This window comes from Leptopilina heterotoma, unplaced genomic scaffold, assembly GCF_015476425.1.
Source record: "Leptopilina heterotoma isolate Lh14 unplaced genomic scaffold, ASM1547642v1 Lhet_314, whole genome shotgun sequence".
Taxonomy (NCBI): Eukaryota; Metazoa; Arthropoda; class Insecta; order Hymenoptera; family Figitidae; genus Leptopilina; species Leptopilina heterotoma.
The window spans coordinates 113,084-128,221 of NW_025111015.1; the positions used below are offsets into that span (position 1 = coordinate 113,084).

General features: G+C 20.1%; 1 protein-coding gene across 2 annotated transcripts in view; it reads right to left on the bottom strand.

The window, feature by feature from the left end:
- Positions 1 to 119: 119 nt before the first annotated feature.
- LOC122504763 (diacylglycerol lipase-beta-like) overlaps positions 120 to 15,138 on the bottom strand; it is a 97,441-nt gene continuing 82,422 nt past the window's right edge. For both annotated transcript variants that reach the window (XM_043615998.1, XM_043615999.1), the window contains 13 exons: positions 11,643 to 11,743; positions 10,458 to 10,670; positions 7,496 to 7,818; positions 4,607 to 4,750; positions 4,150 to 4,318; positions 3,681 to 3,804; positions 2,974 to 3,117; positions 2,549 to 2,660; positions 2,357 to 2,449; positions 1,363 to 1,517; positions 1,097 to 1,243; positions 605 to 723; positions 120 to 347 (listed from right to left, as the gene is read on the bottom strand). In XM_043615998.1, coding sequence (XP_043471933.1) covers positions 170 to 347; positions 605 to 723; positions 1,097 to 1,243; positions 1,363 to 1,517; positions 2,357 to 2,449; positions 2,549 to 2,660; positions 2,974 to 3,117; positions 3,681 to 3,804; positions 4,150 to 4,318; positions 4,607 to 4,750; positions 7,496 to 7,818; positions 10,458 to 10,670; positions 11,643 to 11,743 — 2,022 coding nt within the window. In that variant the 3' untranslated portion in view covers positions 120 to 169. The remainder of the gene's footprint in view (positions 348 to 604; positions 724 to 1,096; positions 1,244 to 1,362; positions 1,518 to 2,356; positions 2,450 to 2,548; positions 2,661 to 2,973; positions 3,118 to 3,680; positions 3,805 to 4,149; positions 4,319 to 4,606; positions 4,751 to 7,495; positions 7,819 to 10,457; positions 10,671 to 11,642; positions 11,744 to 15,138) is intronic.

Below are 15,138 nucleotides of genomic sequence, written 5' to 3' on the forward strand. Positions count from 1 at the left end.
TTTTTGTAAAATAGTAATTAACTATTTTCGGGGCAATGGGAAATTTTTTTCTTTCGAAGTGCAAAGAAATAAATTGATTTTCGTCATGAGAAATATAAATTTGTGGCTTGGAGTAAGGATTTAATTTTTTTTTTTTGAATTTTAATGAAAGATGATGATTTTCCTTTGGCTATAATGAATCAATATACAATGGCGATTCATCCTGTTGTTTAATTAATGTTGATAGTGCTCGTTCCAAATTTTCTGGCAAATGATCGAGAAGCATTCGTGGCATCACTGACATTTCCATAAAATCCTCGGCTTGCGCCCAACGCATTTTGTATTTTTGATCTTTGCTTTTTGTCTTTCTAAAGGAACGAAAACAAGAAATAAAAATATTATGGGAAAATTTCAAAAAGTGGACAAATTTTTTTTTTAATTAAGAAAATTATACCTAATTTTTTTAATAACTGTTAAAAAAAATCTATAGATAAACTTTTTATCATGTAATTTTATTATATTAAGTAAATTTTAGGGAAAAGTTGAAATTGTACCAAGGACTGAATTATTATTATTAATTTTAAGATTATTGTTAGTTAATAAATGAAGATAAAAATTTACGTACTTCTTTTTATCTGTCGTCAAATTCTTGCATCTCACAATGTGAAGAATTCGTCCTGCGGTGTATAGTCGAACTTTTGAAAATCTCCTCCTTGATAGATCTCGCTCTAAAATTCTCGTTTCCTGGCAAAGAAAAGATTTTTTAAAATGGGAAACAAAATAGAAAAGCAAATAGAAACGAAATCAAAACAAAACAAAATAGAAAACAAAATAGGAAACAGAATAGAAAAAAATATAAATTAAAATACGAATCAATATAAAAAATAGAAAATAAAATAGAAAACAGAATAGAAAAAAAAATAGAAAACAAAACAAAAGTAGAAAAGAAAATATAAATGAAAATACAAAACAAAATTAAAAAAAGAAAACAAAATAGAATACAGAATAGAAAAAAAGAAAACGAAAAAAAAGTGATGGGAAATATAAGGTGTGGTGGTAGTAAATATTTTCTTGCAAATAAATGTAAATTAAAAGTAAAAAAAAATTTTTTTCGTACTCTTTGGCTTCTTGAACCATTTTCGACCAAAAGGGGCAATTGTCCTGGAATTGAATTAATTGTATTGCCATTCCTCCAGGTTCTATTGAGATCTCGATCAGGAACGCCAAACAACATGTAACCAAATCCATTTAATACGACTCGATACTGAAAGAAGAAAATATTTTATTTTTTTTTTACATCAATTACGAGAAGTTAACGACTATTTTTTTTTTTTTTTTTTTTATTGAAAAAAAGAAGAGAAAAAAATTTAATAGAGAAATTACCTTCGGCAATTGACAAGCTTGAAGCGTGATCAGTAATGAAGTTCTAAAATTTTCAGTACTGTCAACACTCAATCTCATTATAAAATCATCTCCCAGTCCTACTGTCAGTACAAATTCTTCAGTTACTTTTGCTGCCTCCCTACTTAGCAGTCCAGCTAAAAAAAAATCATTTGTATTTACAAAAAAATTGTAGGAAAAAAAATTGTTTTTTAATAAATTATAATTAAAATTAATATTTTAACTCAAAAAAGTACAACTGAAAAAGCACAATTTTTTTGTAATTGAAAAATTGCACTCTTTAAAAAATTGTAATTGAAAAAAAATTCTTACTTAAAATATTGTAACTATACAGAAAAATTGTAATTAAAATTACAATTTAATTTTAATTGTAATTTTCAAAAAATTGTAATTGAAAAAAATTCTTATTGATTAAAATTGCAATTATATAAATAAAACGAATTGAAAAATTCCACTCTTCAAAAAATTGAAATTGAAAAACAATTTTTACTGAAAATATTGTAATTAGAGAAAATTGAAATTAAAAAAATTTTTAAAAAAATTGAAATTTTCAAAAAACTGTAATATTGAAAAAAGTTTGTATCGATTAAAATTAGAAATACAAAAAAACTGTAATTGAAAAATTGCATTCTTAAAAAAATTGTAATTGAAAAAAAATTCTCAATGAAAATATTGTAATTACAGGAAAATTCTAATTAAAAAATTACAAATTTTCAAAAAATTGCAATTGAAAAAAATTCTTACTGAAAATTAATATTGTAATTACAGAAAATTGTAATTGAAAATTGAAAATTTTTAAAACAAAATTTAAACTACAAAAGAAAATGTAATTACTAGAAATTTTAATTGAAAAAAAGTGTAATTAAAAAAATAACACATATAAAAACCATAAATATAGAAAAATTACAATTTAAAAGAAAAAAAAATAGAAACGAAAAAATGATAAAAATGACAAAAATAAGTTTTAAAATTTCACCTGGAGTTGCGAATGCATAGACTTTTAATTCTGGATATTTAGGACGAATTAGTAAACCTAATAAAACTGCTAATCCAGCTCCCAAACTGTGACCTAAAAATTGAATTAAAATTAAAAATTGAATTAAATTTGAAAGTTAAATTAATTTTAAAATTACAATTATATAATTAAATATCAAAAACATTTTCTTACCTGTTAATGTTAAATTATAATTGGGATATTTTTCGAAAGCCTTCTCCAAAATTTTGAATTGATTCAATTGTTTTAAAAGAACTTTTGCTCCCACAATCATACCTTTGTGTGCCTAAAAATATTTGCAAAAAAATTAAACAAAAGTAATAAAAATTTTTTAAATTTTGATTTTACAATTTTATGATAATTCTATTTAATTTAATATAAATGTAATAATTAAATTATTAAGTTTAACAAAAAATAGAATAAGTAAATTAAAATTTTTTAATTTATTTATTTTTAAAAATAGAATAAGTAAATTAAAATTTATTTATTTATTTATTTTTAAAAATAGAATAAGTAAATTGAAATATTTTAATAATTTATTTTATTTTTTATTAGTTTTTTTTTTTTTTTTTTGAGTTGATTAAAAATTCAAGACTCACCATACTACCAGCGGGAAGACCTTCAATTTCAAATGTATCAGAAGCTGCGGTAATATCCGTAATGACATCCCTTAATGATAAGGAACCGCGAATAATAATTACAATACTCGCCGTTTTATGATCCGCAATTACGCAAAATGGTATCTGATAAAATTAAAATAAATTACCTTTTTTTTATTATTTAAATAAAAATTGAATAATTATAAATTAATATACCATTTTATTAGTATTTTTTTATTTTATTAATTATGTTAATTAAAAAAAACTTATAAATAAATAAAAACTAAAAAATTTAATATTATAAAATATATTCAATTAAAAAACAATAAATAAATTCTAAATAAACAAAAATAAAAAAATTAAATATATAACAATTATTATAATATTAAGAAATTGTACTTAAATAAAATTATCTGATTATTAATATTATGTTAATTATATTAATTACATTAATTATAATTAACTGATAACAAATTAAATGTACAAGAGTTAATTATTAAATACTACGTAAAAAAATAATTAATTATTAGAAAATTAAATATATTAAATTAGTAAAAAAATGAATAAATAAAATTAAAAATTACAAAAATTTATAATTGTCTTGAATGTACAATAATTTGGAAATTTTAGAAATTTTTTATAAACAAAAAAATGGACTTTTTCTTGCGAATATTTTTCACTGTGAGAAAAATTTCGTATTCACTTACCTCACAGAGATGATTTCTGAAGGATGCGAATAGGATATCATCTTCAGACACTTTCGAAAGATATTTAATGCCAGAAAGACTGCACAAGCAACAATTGTCTTCTATAATTATGTTACGTTTTCTCCTACAAAAATTATTAAATAAAAATTAAAACTTCAATTTTACTAAAATATTATTAAAAAAAAATTATTAAAATTATATAAACAATTTTTTAGTAGGCATATTTTTAGTTTTCCCTTGTAGCCTAGCGGTCAATAAAGAGTCATTGTTGCCCTAGGGTAATAATTTTATTATTCTATTTTATTGACAACTCGAAGGTGAATAAAGTACTTATTATGACCCTAGGGCAATAATGAACACTTTATTGCCCTAGGGTCATAATAAGTACTTTTTTTATATTTTTTTTTTTGTTTTCTAATTTTGCCCCAGGGTAATAAATATTTTAAGAAGAAAAAAAGAATTTCTTTACCTAAAACACGCACAACATGTCATTCCTTTAATTAAACGAAAACATCCAGTACAAGCGTGTTGATAAATAACAAAAAGCCATCCATAGGAGGCAATTGATAATTGCATATAATGCTGTGCCCATTCTAATGTCATCCAATTTGGTGTGCCAGCAAAAATATTTTGAGAATCTGTAATAAATTTAATTTTTAAAAATTAAAAAAAAAAATTAATTGAATTTAATTTCGAGTTAATTTTATATTATAAAAATTATTTCCCAATTCTCATGTTTTAACATAATGAAAATCTAAATTATTATTTTACTACTATTAACAAACTATTGTTATTAATTTTTTTTTTTTATTTTTTAAATGATGCAAAAATGCAAGTTAAGAAAAAAAAATGATTTGCATATATATATTTTTTTGCATGAGTGTTAATTTCTTGAGAAGGAAAATTGAGAGTGAAAATTTGCATACCCGAGGTATATTTCGGCCTCTCTAAAATGTTAAGTCGCCTTAATTCGAGGGTCTCGCGTTTCTGTCTTACTCTTAGAAGGACACATCCAGCCAACACGTCCGATGGAACCAAATCAGTACCACGAAAAAGGGAACTCATTAAACCTGTTGAGAGAAAAAATGTGCGAATTTCGCAATTTTTTTTTTATTTTCTTCTTCTCTTAATTCTCCAAAAATTAATTTTATGGAGAATTTTTTAAATACATTGTAAATAAATTATTTAAATTTTATACAATTTTTTATTTTATGCAACAAAGAAGTATTATGGTCATTAATATTCAATCTGTGTTAGTGGATTTTAAGTTCCTTTTTTTATAGCCCTGCTGGTCAATAAATAAAGTGTTCATTATTGCCCTAGGGGAATAATGATCACTTTATTGACCAGCTATATTATGAAATATTATATTATATTTTATATTATAAAATATTATATTATATTTTATATTATAAAATATTATACTATATAATATATTTTATATTATTTTGATAATTTAATTCCAAATTATTAATAAAAAAAAGTTTTTTTTTACACTATAAGTGAAAATATTTTGTAAAAAAAATTCTTAGACGAATGCATAATGGCATTTTTATGAAATGAACACAAATGAATATTTAATTAATTCGCAATTGTTTTTTTGCCATGAGTACAAAATTATTATCACAATGTACGCAAAGAAATATTTTGCAATTATGTTAATATGGTTACTATTGTGCTTCTTTACTCATTTGAGTGAATAATAATAATTTATGTTTAGGTTAAATTTTTGAGAAACATGAAGAATAATTTTTAGAATTGCATATTTTTTAGAATTGAAGAGTAAAATTTTTTAAACTGAAGAATACTTTTTTTAAATTGAAAATCAATATTTTTTTAAAATAATTAAAGAATATATATAATTTTTAAAATTAAAAAAAATCTTTTTTAAATTTGAAAAATAATCTTTAAATGCGAAAAAAGTATTCTTTAATAATTTTAGAAAGTATTCTTTAGTTCTTTGGAATTGAATTTTTTCAATTCTTAAAAATATTCTTTAAATATAAATTTTTTTTTCAATTCTAAAAAGTTTCTTCGGATTTACAAAATATTTTTCAATTCTTAAAAGTATTTTTTAATTTTCAATACTGGTTTTCAATTCTTAAAAGTATTCTTGAATTTAAAAAAAATGTTTTTTAATTCTAAAAATTATTCTTCCGAGTTAAAGAATATTTTTCAATTCTTAAAAGTATTCTTCAATTTAAAAAAATGTTTTTTTAATTCTAAAAAGTATTCATCTGACTTAAAGAATATTTTTCCTTTTTTAAAAGAATTCTTCAACTCTAAAAAAATGTTTTTTAATTCTAAAAAAGTATTCTTCGAAATTACACAATATTTTTTAGTTCTTAAAAGTATTTTTAAATTTTCAAAACTGTTTTTCAATTCTTAGAAGTATTCCTGAATTTAAAAAAATTTGTTTTAATTTTAAAAGTGTATTCTTCGGATTTACACAATGTTTTTCAGTTCATAAAAGTATTATTAAATTCTTAAAAACTGTAAAATACTATTAAGAATTGAAAAAAAAATTTTTGTAATTGAAGAATATTTTTAAGAATTTAAAAATAATACTTAATCTTATTAAATACTTTTTAGAATTGAAAAACAAATTTAAGATTTAAAAAACACTTTTAAGTATTTTTAAAAATTTTTTTCCATTCTTAAAAGTATTCTTCTGAGTTGAAGGATATTTTTCCATTTTTTAAAGAATTCTTTAACTCCAAAAAAATGTTTTTTAATATTAAAAAAGTATTCTTCGGATTTACACAATATTTTTTAGTTCTTAAAAGTATTTTTAAATTCTCAACACCTGTTTTACAATTCTTAAAAGTATTCTTTAATTAAAAAAAAATTGTTTTTCAATTCTAACAATTATTCTTTGGATTTTTTTTGTATTTTTTCTTTGTATTTGATTTCTTTGATTTCTTTGTATTTTTTTTTTTTTTGCTTTTTAAAAATAATTTTTCAACTCTAATATAATATTTTTTTTAATTCTAAAAAAGTATTCTTTGGATTCACAAAATATTTTTCAATTCTGAAATGTATTTTTAAATTCTAAAAACTGGTTTTCAATTCTAAAAAGTATTCTTCGGATTTATAGTATATTTTTCCATTTTTAAAATAATTCTTCAACTCATCTAATAAAATGTCTTTTTAATTCTAAAAATGTATTCTTCGGATTTACAAAATATTATTCAATTCTTAATAGTATTTTATAGTTTCAAGAATTTAAGAATACTTTAAAGAACTCAAAAACATTGTGTAAATCCAAAGAATATTTCTTTTAAATTTTTAAACTTTTTTTTTAGAATTAAAGAATTATTTTAAAAATCGAAAAATATTCTTTAACTCAGAAGAATACTGTTTAGAATTGAGAAACAAATTTCTAAATTAAAGAATACTTTTAAGAATTGAAAACCAGTATTAAAAATTAAAAAATACTTTTAAGAATTAAGAAAATAAAGAAACTTTTTAGAATTGAAAAAAAATTTAGAATTAAAGAATGTTTTTGGGAATTGAAAAAATTCAATTCCGAAGAACTAAAGAATACTTTTTTGGAACTTAAGAGTTTAGTTTTTTAAAAATTAGTTTTTTAAAATCAAAATGAATATTTTTGAAATACAAAAAGAAAATTCCTTTAGGAAAAAAATACAAAAAAAAAAATATAAATATAAAAAAATTAACAAAATATAAGAAAAAAAAGAAGAAAAGAATCAGAAAAAGAAGAAAAAGAAGAAGAAGAAGAAGAAGAAGAAGAAGGGGAATTTGCTAATTATTGCGGAGAATTTATTAGTTTTCTTGCTCTACCTATGTCTCACCAGCAACATGTTGAAAGGTTTCGTTTGCACTTTCATCTCTTCTCATCCACCAGAAAAACTTGAATCGTCGAAGCCAAATTCTGGAGACTTTTTTATGTTCAATTGCATCCTCGAGGACCTTGTCCTCCATCCCAAATGTACCGAGTGGATCGAAGACCAGCGCCAGGCCAAGTATCGCCAGGCCAATTAGCACCCAGTCGAAAAATATCAAAACCTTCACGACAGTTATTGTATAATGATCATGATTACAGTGAATATTTTCACTGAAAACCCACAATGAACCGAGAATGTTCCACACTATCTCCAATGGTATCAATAGAATTCTAAATACACACGGAAAAAAAAATTATTTATTTAATTTTTTTTTTGTTATTACTAATTTATTTAGTTTTTATTATTACTAATTAATTTAATTTTTATTATTACCAAGTAATTTAGTTTTTATTATTACCAATTAATTTAGTTTTTATTATTACCAATTAATTTAGTTTTTATCAACTAATTATTATAATTAATTTTTCAAAACTAAATAAAAAAAAAGTTTAAATAATACCCTAAAATAAAATTTATCTATTTTTATTTATTTATTTCATTTATGTGTTTTATTTACATTTTTTATTTTATTTTTTTAATAACTTTTTTTATTTTTTAATTTCATTTCTTTATTTATAATTTTAAAAAACATTTACATCTATTAATATAATTTTTTATTTTATTTTTTAAATTAATTACATTAAATTTTAATTAATATATTTACAATTGAAACTAATAACTAAAAAATTACTAAAGTAAAAAAATTCAAAAATCTAAATATCAGAAATATAAACTAAAGTTAACTAATAAATTTAACTAAAAAGTAACTAAATAAAAATATTTTTATCATTATTATAAAGTCAATTATTTTATTATTAATTGATACCACAATAAAATTAAATTAAAAAATTAACTCAAATAAATTGCAATGAATGTTTATTTATTAAAAATTTATTTAATTTGATTTTAAATAAATTTTTAATAAAATATTTTTAAATAAGAAAATAAAATGACGAAACTAAATAATAAACAAAGTAAAGGTTTCAATAACTACAAAAAATTTATAAATTTTAGAAAATTTACTAAAAACTAACTAAATAAACTAAAACTCAATAACAATATTTTTTATCATTATCATAAAGTAAATTATTTATTATTAATTGATAACAATAAAATTAAATTAAAAAATCAAATCAAATAAATTTTAATAAATATAAACTAAATAAAAAAATAAAATGACGAAACTAAATAAACTAAATAATAAATAAAGTAAAAGTTCGAGTAACTAAAAATATTTATAAATTTTAGTAAATTTACTAAAAACTAACTAAATAAACTAAAAGTGAATAAAATTATTTCTATTGTTAATAAAGTAAATTTTTATTATAAACAATTTCGATTAAATGAAATTAAATTAAAAAATCAAATTAAATAATTTTTGTCATAAATGAACAAAATAAAAATAAAGAAACAAAATAAAAATAAAGAAAAAAAAATTTAAAAAAAATAAAATAAATAATAAAAAAGTAAATAAAAAAATATTTTAAAAATTCATTAAAATAAATGAAATAGAAAAATATAAATAAAAATAAATTTCTCCAACTAGTAAACTACATTTCTGAGTATATGTCACATGTCATAAAATTGAAATGCAATAAATATTCTTGTACATTTAGTTAATTAATTTTTTTTTCACCAGAAATAAGTGAGAGAGAGACTATACTCTAGCATTAAACAATCAAGAGACTGTATATTATAAAAATAGGTGAATCACTTATTGGAAAATTTAAATAAATAATTGTTTTAATAATAAACCAAGGGAACGAGATTACTAACGAGTAGTCTCGTTTCCTTGGATTATTATTAAAACAATTAATTACCAAGAAGAACTTGAATAAGAAGTAAAGAAAAAAAAATTAATACAATTATTCTATTTTTTTATAATTATAAATCGATATATATATATATATATATATATATATATATATATATATATATATATATATATATATATAGTTAAATTTTTATTTTCTGTTCTTTCTTCTTAATTCAATTTTTATCTTTCTTTGAATTAATTTAATTTTACCTTTTATCTTTTTTTAAATTAATTTAATTTTGCCTTTTATATTTTTTCAAAATAAATTTAATTTTACCATTCATTTGTTTTTAAAATAATCTAATTTTATCTTTGTTTGTTAATAATTAATTTGGTTTCTTCAAATTAATTGTAAATTTTTTTAATTTTTGAAATATAATATATTCTTTTTTGTTTCCTTTACTTGGACTGATCGTTAAATTTTTTTATTTTATTAAGAAAAGAGCGTGTGATAGAATTATTTTTTTTTTTACAATTTTTAATTCTTTTTCTTTAAAGTACATTTTATCTGCGCACGTGTCCTTAATTTTTAAATTAATTAAATTTTTATTAAATTGATTAAAGGACATAAATTAAAATCAATTTTATAAAATATTCGATAAAATTAGATAAAAATGATTAAATGACGCTATTAATTTCTCCACCTGAGAACGCCAAGGTCACCACCAGGTGGCGGGGGAAATTCCAAGAAATATTGTTCTTTCTTGGAATTTCTCCTGCCACCTGCTGGTGACCTTGACGTTCTCAGGTGGAGAAAACACGTCCATATTGAATCTTTTGTTTCTAATTCTCTTTATTCTACACCAGTTTATTCTTAATAAAAAATTTTTTAATAAAAATATTGACAAACGTAGAAAGAATTATTTTTAGATCGAGTTTGAAATTTGAAAGTAACTCAATTTTTGTTTTTTATCTTTTTCTTTAATTTTGAATTTTTTAATGGAATTTTTTTTAAAATTAACTCAATTTTTAGATTTTTTTTATTAATTTCGAATATGTAAAATAAAATTTAATGGAATTTTTGAAAAATTTAAAAATTTTTCTTCAACTCACTTGACTGTTAGAAGAGGTTGAACGAAACGACGGGCATAAGTATCGGTAATTGATCCTCTTGCACTGTGATTAACAATGAAACATACTAAAATAGTTATAATTCCTAACATCACTATTTCTCCAACTAAATAAACTCTGATTAAACCCCCTCCTGATTGACAGTTCCACGTTTCGTCATAATATTTTAAGCATGCGATTCCTATTAATATAATCCTGAAACATCATATTGAAAGGACAAAATTAATAATATATTTTCAAATTTATTTTTATTTATTTATTAAAAAAATTTATTTATTTTTTATATAAATTTCAATGAAATTTCTATAGTAATTTCAATGAGGACTTTCTTATAAGAAAATTTTTTTTTTTTCATATACATGATGCTGTAATATTCAGACAAATTTCCTCACACGCGAAATTTAAATATGAATTATTCATTTCAGTTTTTCATTGTCTACAATTTATACTATGTATGACGAGAAGAATTTTTTTATTCCAATTTTTTTTGTCTTTTTGAAACATAGTTCATTAATTTTTATTCATTTTATAATTCACTGACTCAATAGGAGAAAAAAATTGAATACAAAAATTTGCATATTATTATTAATTAAAAAAAAAAAAAAAAAAAAAAATCAAGTTTAAACAAATTTTGGGAAATATAATTACATTATACTATATATTTAATAAATATATTATAATAATAATAATAACAACAATAACTATAATGATAATAATAAAAATAAAAAAAAATTTCAAAGAAATAGAAAATTTTTGTGACCAATTTTGCGAGCAATTTTGTTAATAATATTTATATGGATTTATTAAAAATGATTTTAACTAACGAAGGTTGATATATAATAAGAAATATGTGATTTCAACGAGAAACATTATAATGACATACAAAATGCAAATCAACATAGAAATTGAGTTTTATCTTTGGTCTTGGCCTTTTATTCCCAGTAAAGAAACCGGTTTTGAAGACACTAAGTCATAAAATTCTTTTTTTTTTCTCTCCTCTTTTTTTTAAGATGTTAACGTGCTCTTAATATCCTTGATATCACTTTTGATATTAACTTTTTTTTATAGACCTTGAAATATATAATTCTATTTCTTTTTTAACTTTTTTCTTAAAATTTGAAATTTGTTACTTTTTAAAAAAAAAAAAAAAAAAGATTCATTTCTCACCAAGTAATACGAATGAATATTTCAAATAGTCCCGGATATACAAGATCGTCAGTAGCAGCTAACCACTTCCTTCCAAATAGCATTAACGCCGGCATCTCTTCCTTTAATTAAAATAAAAAAAGAAAATTAGTAATCAAAAAGAAAAATAATAATAATAGTGAAAGATAATAAAAATAATAATAATAATAATAATAATAATAATAATAATAATAATAATAATAATAAAAAATAATAACAATAATAATAATTAAAAAAATAAATAAATAAATAAAAATCATGAGTTTTACTCAATTTTTGAAATAATTGAATTAAATTTCAATTGAATTGAATTAAATTATTGTTTTAGGGTTTCTAATAAAAATAATAATAATTATTATTATTATTATAATTTTCAACACGTGTCAACTATTTTCCAATATACATGCGCGGAGAAAAAGAACTCACCGCTCATAAATTCAAATCACTATAATTTTAGTATGTCTCAAAAATTCAAATAAAAAAAAAAAATTTACTTCGTAATCAATTTAAAAAAAAAATTTATTTTATTAACCGGAAATGTATGATTGATTCACATGCAATTTTGCGCACACACGTGAAGCTATTTCAGCAAATTATTTTCATTGCAGGAGAAAAAAAAAGAATATGATTTTACAGTTGTGATTTTTTTTTAAATTGTTTCCAGCATAATTATATACTTTGTAAAAATAAATAAGAAAACAAAATTAGAGTGTAAATATTGCGAAACGAGAATTATACAAAAAGAATGACCTTTCACTTAGGTTTCTTTCTTATTAGATAATTTTTTAATTTTTTAATTGTACGATTTTTTCTCGTTGGGTAAAATATATCATTTTACCTGCAATTATATATTTTCGGTATAAATTCTCCTTGTGTGTGAGTGAGTAAGTGTGTGAGAATTGTTTAAAAGTAAAAGTGATTTAAAATTTTTACTCTCCTTTTTTTGTCTCCTTGAAAATGTGCATATGGAGACGTGTGGTCTACTTATTAAAAAAAATTCTCATGTTATGTAGAGAGAAATGCTTAATTATGTTCAGTAATTTACTGTATTTGTATATAAATAAATTTTTAAGATTAATTTTTTTAAACCTAATTTTTTAAGACTAATTTTATTTGAAGTCTAATTTTTATTAAAACAATTTACATTAGTCCAAATATTTACTAAATTTAGATTTCAAATTCGAAAATTGATTCAATTATTCTTTTAACAAAATTTTAATAACATTTCACGAATGAATACCAATTATTTTCTAAAATTTTAATATTTAAATCTTTCGAAACAATTCAATTATTTTAAATAGAAAAATCTTTGTAAAAATTTCACTGAAAGAATTCAATTTTTTTCTTAATTCGCGTTATAAAATTCTTCAAAAGAATTCAATTATTTTCCAAAATTTTAATAATATTTCATGAAAGAATTCAATTTAAAAAAAATTTTTAATAATATTTTTCGAAAAAATTCAATTATTTTCAAAAAATTTAAATACATCTTTCGAAACAATTCAAAATTTAATTTTTAAAGAGTAAAATTCTTTGGAAAAATTCAACTATATTTTTAATGCAATTTGAATAAAATTTCATAAAAGAATTCAATTTTTTTTTATTTATAAAAATATTTTTCAAAAAAATTCAATTATTTTCTAAAATTTTAATAAAATCCTTTGACACAATTCAATTATATTTGTAAATCGTAAAATTCAATTATATTCAAAACAATTTCAGGAAAGAATTCAATATTTTTCAAAAAAATTCAATTATTTTCTAAAATTTTAATACATCTTTCAAAACAATTCAAAATTTAATTTTTAAAGAGTAAAATTCTTTGCAAAAATTCAACTGTATATTTAATACAATTTGAATAAAATTTCATAAAAAAATTCAATTTTTTTTAATTTTTAAAAATATTTTTCAAAAAAATTTAATTATTTTTTAAAATTTTAATAAATCCTTTGACACAATTCAATTATTTTTGTAAATCGTAAAATTCAATTATATTCAAAACAATTTCAGCAAAGAATTCAATTTTTTTCTAAAATTTTAATAAAATTTCATGAAAAAATTCAATTTTTAAAAATATTTTTCAAAAGAATTCAATTATTTTCTAAAATTTTAATAAATCCATTGACACAATTCAATTATATTTGTAATTTGTAAAATTCAATTATATTTCAAACAATTTCAGAAAAGAATTTAAATATTTTTTCTTAATACGTTATAAAAAATTTCAAAAGAATTCAATTATTATATAATATAGTGCTGTTATTTTATTTGGATTTATAATCCAAACAAAATTTTATTTTTATCAAACAATATAATATCGCACTAAGAGAATTCAATTATTTTCTAAAATTTTAATAACATTTCATGAAAGAATTCAATTTAAAAAAAATTTTTAATAATATTTTTCGAAAAAATTCAATTATTTTCTAAAATTTTAATAAAATTGCCTATATAGGAACCCGCAATGAAATAAAAATTTAGTTCGTCAATTTAAAATCTAAAGTAAAATTCACTTTCTTGAAATGAAATTCCATGTATCTAAAAATTTGTTTTTAAAAAAATAGTTCGGTGTAAATAAAATTCTTTTTTTTCCACACTTTTACAGAGGGAATAAAAAGAAAAATATTTTACAAAATCTGATCATGAAAATCCCGTTTACGCAAAACAAACAAGTATGTAAAGTGCATAAATGTGTTTTTTTTTTCGTCACATTCGTTTCTCTTTTTTTCTCTCTTTTCTTTCTTATAATTTCAAAGGCATTATTTCTATGTTGTCAGTGCAACATTATTTTCATGGAGAAGCAATATCTCGGTCAGTTGGAAACACGCGGGAGATAGACCCGTTAGCAATTTATTAACTTGCCAATGTGTCTCTCTCTCTCTTTTTCTCTCTCTCTCTCTTACTCTCAAGTTATTATTTCTAGTGACATGGTTCAACTACAAATTACACAATAGTAATAGTAATATAATCATTAACGATTGCACTATTAAATCTCTCGTCAATGTGAGAATATAAAGTTTTCTCATTTCTTATGGACTATAAATCATTTTCTTCTATTTATGTATTTTACATTCAATGTTTATGGCATAAAGATTTTTTTTTTTTTAAACAAAGAGACTGAAAAAATTTACACTTTTATAACGATTTTCTTTTTTGGACAATAAATTTTTTAATCGATGCTTTTTATACTTAAGATTTATATTTTATATTGTACATTGAATAGATTTTTAATTTAACCACTAAAATTTTCGATTAATTCACTATTATACCTATATATAAATATTGTAACTCAATTTTTACTTAAATTTTATTTTTACTTTAATTTTTACTTCAATCAATCAAAACAAATTTTTACTGGCTTGAACAGTTGAACTAAATGTTTACTTTTATAAATAACTGAATTTTTACTTGAATTAAATGAACACGCATAACATAACCCATATTATATTTTTAAATAAGAACCTATTTGGGTTCCTGA